Source organism: Plectropomus leopardus, chromosome 21, assembly GCF_026936395.1.
Source record: "Plectropomus leopardus strain MGB_pleo_1.0 chromosome 21, ASM2693639v1, whole genome shotgun sequence".
Classification (NCBI taxonomy): domain Eukaryota; kingdom Metazoa; phylum Chordata; class Actinopteri; order Perciformes; family Serranidae; genus Plectropomus; species Plectropomus leopardus.
In genome coordinates this window covers 5900797-5907279 of record NC_142196.1, presented here as the reverse complement: position 1 = coordinate 5907279, position 6483 = coordinate 5900797, and the positions used below count along the sequence as shown (strand labels likewise).

Genomic DNA, 6483 nt, shown 5'->3' with positions numbered 1-6483 from the left:
TGAGAAAATTGGTTTGACTTCTTTGAAAAAGCATGGGGAAAAAGCAATCATACACCCAGCAAGAAAGTTTCCACAAATTTTGAGAAATTAGTAAAAAATGACAAGATAATGACCTGAAAATTGGTTAAAAAAAACAGGGTGGGAGATGTATTAGAAAATGACAAAAAAAAACAACAAATAATGTATGATCACTATATGTATAATATAAATTTTATGTATTTAAAATTATGTTAAAATATAAAAAAAACATATATTTTCTTTAATTTTGTTTTAGCATTTTCAGGTCAGGGCTTATTACCTTTCTACCACGTTTTTGCAAAACAATTAAACCAATATGCTTAAAGGGTTAAAATTGAATTTCTTTGTCGTATATAAAACACTTTACTTGCGAAACTTGTCACCTCTTATTTTGAAAAGAATCACCGGACACATCGTTATTACGTACTCTGACTAACTTCTTCCTCGGTGGTCTGGCCAATCAGCTTTGAGGGGGCGGAGCTCTCACAGACCACAACTATTTCTCCTGCTAAACCTCATCTGTCCGGAGTCTGCGTGCAGTCTTCGGTCCAGCGGAGTTGTCCGTCTTTTTCTAACATTTCTCCGTCCAGGAATACAAAAGTGATGCTTCACTGTGACCGGCCGCATACAGAGGCAGAGGAGGACCAGCGGTGACAACTTTATATCGCACTCTCTCTTTTCCCGGGAGTATATTCTTCTTTTCTCTCTCTTTCGGCTCGAAAAAGAAGACGCGGTGTTTTGCGTCCTTCAGTAATGTCGGACCACTTTTAAAAACTTTTCCATGCCGGAGAGGAAACATTTCGGAGTGTTTTTTGCTACTTTTTCCCCGGTGAGGATTGTGAACTGTCGTGTTTCGGTACAGGAATGAGTGGTTTTTCGCCGTAGCTCCATGTAAATCTTTTCAGTCGTCCAGCTCTTCGTCCAGCGGACTGTGCCGCTGCTACTGGATATACGAGGACTGTTTTTGCGCAGTAATTTGGTGTAAATGGATCGCCAGTCCAGTTTCATTTCCATTTGGCTACAACTGGAGCTCTGTGCCATGGCGGTTCTTCTTACTAAAGGTACAGACTTTAGTCTGCGGACAGGGCATGTTTGCTAGCTTCTCCACATCAGGCTGCACATTATTTTACAGTGATTAACTGCACTCACACCTCACTCAACGAGCCGGACTTTACCCTCAGACTTTTAAAGCAAGCCCCAAAATAACTATTAGCTAGACTATAACGTAGCATTTAAGCTTCAAATATCACATTTTAAATACATATCATATTCTTAAATAACACCGTTAGCTAGTTAACAACATAGCATGTAGAATATAAACTCTTATTTTAGGAGACAGTGGCACTATTAAGGAAGGCTGAGAGAAGTCTACTTTTATCTGCTCAAAATTAACTTGTTTTAAAACTTCATGTAAACAATCAGAGGTTTGTGTTATCCTAATTCACATTCAAAACACTCCGTATTCTTCAAATCCTGAAATAACTGCAGTCTAAACAACTAAAATGAACAATAATTATTGAGAAAAAGTGCTTCCCCATAGAAGTCAGTAAGTTTCTTCCAGGTAAAACTATTAGAAATGTTGCTATTAAATGGCAGCAGTTACTAAATGTTATCAAATGCAGTTAATACACAAATCCTGCCCGGTTCTGGCTGGTGTGTGTCACTTAGATCACTCATGATCCGCTCAGTTTTAAGGCTGCCATTCATCGCAGGGCTAAAAGGCTCCGTCCTGTTAGTTCCTCTCCCCCCCCTCAGCCCACAAAGGGGCCTCTCCTTTCTAATGAAATATTCTCCAAATGACCTGCCCGGGCCCTGCTGCTCCAATCATTCACAGGGAAAACACTGATCTGATGAATGTGCTCCTGCATTCAAAGAGGCACCGCCACCACTCAGAGGAGCACAAACTTTCATCCCTCAGCGGCTGTATTTTTAGCTCAGTTTTTGAATGCAGCAGATGGAAACATAAGGCAAGACTTAAAAGTCACTTTTTATGACTTTCTTATGGAGTTATGTCCAATCAGTTTTTTACTTGTTATAACAGCATCTTCAATCCCAATGAAATCCTTTAATATATGTTAAATGTATACACAGTATTCAGATTTCTTTTCTCATTAAAGTGTTATAATGGCACTATTAAGATTTCAAGTCACTTTTTATTACTTTGTTATGGAGCTATATACAATAATTTACTGGTTTTTTTTACTTGTTATAACTGAGCATATACACCAATCCCAATGAAATCCATTAATATATGTTAAATGTATACACAGCATTCAGATTTATGGTCTTGTTAAATTGTTACAATGGCAATATAGCACATGAATAGAAGTTCTCAGTGATGTTTTTGTTTTCTTAGGGCAGATCCCTGGCCTAGATTTATGTTTTTAAAAAAGAATCCACTGCTGAGGTAATGAGTGGGCCCGTGTCAGAGCAGGCAGCCGTAATGATAAGGTTGCTGGGAGCTCTTTAGATGGGACCTCGGTGGTGCACCCTGCCCCCCCAGGCAGTCCTGACCACAAGTGAAGCTTTGCATGCAAACGGGGGAGAGGAGACTCCTGAGCCCGCCGCTTCGGCCCCCCTCTTTACAAGTTTCCATTTGGGTTGAAAGAAATTGACTTTGGCAAACAAACCACTAATTATAAGCTACACGGTTCCTGTTTTATAATACAGACAAAAAGGGCCATTTTGCACGAGAAGCTCTTAAATGAAGGCATATTAGCTGAACTGATGCAAAAGTGGAATATTCCCATGAGGTCTTTAAAGTTACCTGGCTGCTTCGTGCAGGGTACAGCGGGCATTTGTGAGCACGGACTTTCAAAATAAAAGTGTAGGAGGCTGCATCTGATTGGATGAAGTCCCCCACAACATTAGAAAAGTAGATTTGTGATGCTGTTAGACAAAAGTAGGGATGAAACAAAGCTTGATCAGAAACTGGAATAACAAACATCTTATATATTGGTATTGATATTATTTATTAATATTGGTGAGCAATTTAACCCTTACAAACCCCCCACAGGGTCCAGACAAACACGCCGAACTGCAGAGCCTATATTGAGGCCAAAATATCCAGATTTGCTTTAAAGAAAGTATTGTTTTAAAGCTGTAAATGCATCTGATCATCCCTAACTCTGCCTTTTTTACACTTCCAGGAGAAATAAGGTGTTACTGTGACGCGCCGCACTGCGTAGCCACCGGATACATGTGCAAGTCAGAACTGAACGCCTGCTTCACCAAGGTCCTGGACCCGCTCAACGTAAACTCCCCCCTCACCCATGGGTGTTTAGACCCCATCGTCAACGCGGCGGACATCTGCAGCAGCAGCTCCAGGAGCGCTGACGCCCTCAGCGGGGCCTCCACGCTGGAGTGCTGCCACGACGACATGTGCAACTACAGAGGCCTGCACGACCTGGCGCACACCCGGGACTCAACAGGTAAAAGATGAAACTTCGTGGAGCTGAATCACAGGCTGTCGTCGTGTTTGCTTTTCACTGCAACTGAAATATGAAATTCTGTTTAACTGGTCTTAAAATGATTGGACTCTGCGGGGGGATTTTACGATTCCTCTTCAGCAAATATTCGACTTTTTCCTCTTTCCTGTTCCAGAAGCAATACGTCGAGCTGTAGGGTTCTTCAAACACTTCGCTGTTTATGGACATGCAGGCCACCCTTGCCCCCACCTTCTTTTTTTCTACTTCCCAGCTTTACAGAACTGCAGTTTGACTTTTAATGGGCTCCAGCTCTGCGCCTGGGAAGCCGGGAGCAGCCAGTTTACCTTAAGCACTTGGAAAGAGATCAGATATATTCTTTTTTTTATTATGTGTGCACCATGTAATTTTCCCACTGACGAGGAATGTGCCTTGTAGAATGAATATTCCCTGACAAGTCTGCATTTTGGGCAGGAGTATGAGCTCTCAGAGTTATGAAAAGGTGCATAGAGAGACGGAGAGGAAGGACAGCTGTCCTGAGGGGACGTTTTGTTGTGACCCTCACCAGAGCAGACTATAGTTTATTAGCTCAAATTAATTTCTGGCTCTCTGTGGGGACAGGGTGACTCCTCTGCTGCCCTTTCTCACTTCCTTGCTCTCGTCTGTCTTGGGCTCTCTCTCTGTGGTTGCAGAGCCTCTCATTAAGCTACACGCAGCACACATATCGTCAAAGATAAACATTTGCTTTAAATTAAGACACTGTGGTACGTAAATCTGTATATAATAATCAGGGGTCGACAGATTATCGACCTGGCCGTTTATCGGGGCCGATATTTGGCCTTTTGCCGATTGTCTGTATCTGTGTTTTTTTTTTATTTCGGTGATGGCAGATAAAATTAATTCATGAAAAGTGTACGTATTACACTCAACCAACAGTAGGGAAGGCAGTCTGCAATATATGCAAAGAAAGTGTCAGCATGGGAGGAGCTTTAAGCCAATAAAACATCAGGGAGCTTTTTTTATTTATTCATTTTTTGTTCAATTTTTACTTCATAAAACAGTTGCTGGGAACTTGCTGTATATGATGTTGAAAGGTTCAGTTTTGGTTAAACATTTGCTGAAGACATTTCAAGAAAGTTTTATGTTGGAGCTTGTTGTATTCCAAATCCTAAATTTTGACACAAGTATTTTCATTTTTATTATAAATGCATATCTGTTCCAATTATCGGTTACTGGTATCATTAAATACCACTAATCAGTATCGGTATTGGCCCTGAAAAATAAATACCGGTCGACCCCTAATTGTAATGTAGAGCAGTGGAAAGTTGTGAGCATGCAATTAAACAGTTGCTTATTTCTCTGTGTGCAGATCATAGCCGGTACCAGCCGGACAGCAACAACAGGAACCTGGTGACCCGGGTTCAGGAGCTGGCCTCGGCCAAGGAGGTGTGGTTCCGGGCGGCGGTGATTGCCGTCCCCATCGCCGGCGGTCTCATCCTGGTGCTGCTGATCATGCTGGCGTTGCGAATGCTGCGAAGCGAGAACAAGCGGCTGCAGGACCAGCGGCAACAGATGCTGTCGCGGCTCCACTACAGCTTCCACGGCCACCACACCAAGAAGGGCCACGTGGCCAAGCTGGACCTGGAGTGCATGGTGCCCGTCACGGGCCACGAGAACTGCTGTCTGACCTGCGACAAGATGAGGCAGGCCGACTTGGGCAATGACAAGATCCTGTCTCTGGTGCACTGGGGGATGTACAGCGGCCACGGCAAGCTGGAGTTTGTATGATTCCTGCTGGGAACTATGTGACTGTCACCTCCTGACAAAACAGCCAGGACTGCCCCTCAATCGTTGGCGTTTGCTTTTTACCTTAAAAAGACATTCCCATGTGTTTTCGTCTGTCAGACTGTTGGGTTTGCGCTTTCAGTTCTTTTTAACCAGTGGCGAAAAAATACGAGACTGATCTCATGCCGTGTGGTTTTTGCTAGAGGAGCACTTTACTTGAAAATGAAAGGCAAAGCAACGAGGAGCTGTATTTAAACTTGAGAGGGCAGGACTGAGGTGGAGTGAGAGCTCTGTCACTGCTCCTCCTGAGGATCCTGGACTTTTAACACTGAGCGCTGAAGGATTCCAAATCTGTCTTATTTGCACATTTGTAAAAAAAAAAAAAAAAAGTTGTCGTTGCTTAAAAAAACAAGAATTTTACACTGACACCAGGGTACAAAAAGAACTTGCTTGAGGAGAAAAAAAATTCAGTGTTTGACTGTAGGTGTACACACTCCTCTGTGTACGTTTCATGATGACGAGCTTATTGTAAAGATTTTAAATATATATATATATTTTTGTCTGATAAAACTGACCGGTGTGTGTCTTGTTCTGGGTGAATGTCCAACATCTCTCTCTGTGATCAGACTATAAGCTTGATTGTGAGTGTGAAAGAAAAACTTCCATTAAAATGACTTTTTATTTATGTGTCGGTCCATTCTCGTGTTTTTCCTGTAAATTAAGCCTTAAAATGATTAATGATGTGTGGTAATAGTACAATCCATGTAGACTTTGCTCCTTTGGTCATAGCTATTTGGCACATGAAGTGTGAGATCTTGTTAAAATTGGGGATACAGAGGTTTGTGTGTGTGACAGGAGCATCTTGCTTAAACAGTGTGAAGTTTCAAAGCCAGTCTTCAATGTGGCCATGGCGTGCTCTCTGTGTGTGTGTGTGTGTGTGTGTGTGTGTGTGTGTGTGTGTGTGTGTGTGTGGATCTGACAGTGGGGCCTTGTTTTACAGTAGAGCTGCTACATCTGTCAGTTGTTCTTGAACCCTCTCCAGACATCACGTTTTCAGTTTCAAATAACTTTTCTCCTTCTCTCTCTCTGACTGGATTTATCCTGGAAGTAGTGCAGCTATTTATTTTACACTAACTCTTAATACCTCCCCAATTCTGCCTGTCTGGATGTCAGTGAAAACACTGTTCCTCCTGTGTTCAGCAGGGTGTCAGTGAAGAGGGAAACTAATATCATTTAGCTCTTATTTTCAAACATC

The 6483-nt window shown here is 42.3% G+C and overlaps 1 protein-coding gene across 1 annotated transcript; it reads left to right on the top strand.

Moving 5' to 3' along the window:
• Nucleotides 1–514: 514 nt before the first annotated feature.
• Nucleotides 515–5913, top strand: bambia (BMP and activin membrane bound inhibitor a). The gene is made up of 3 exons (XM_042510499.2): nucleotides 515–1079; nucleotides 3168–3449; nucleotides 4813–5913. The coding sequence occupies exons 1-3, from the start codon at nucleotides 1004–1006 to the stop codon at nucleotides 5229–5231; spliced, it is 777 nt and encodes a 258-aa protein (XP_042366433.1). The 5' UTR covers nucleotides 515–1003; the 3' UTR covers nucleotides 5232–5913.
• Nucleotides 5914–6483: the final 570 nt, after the last annotated feature.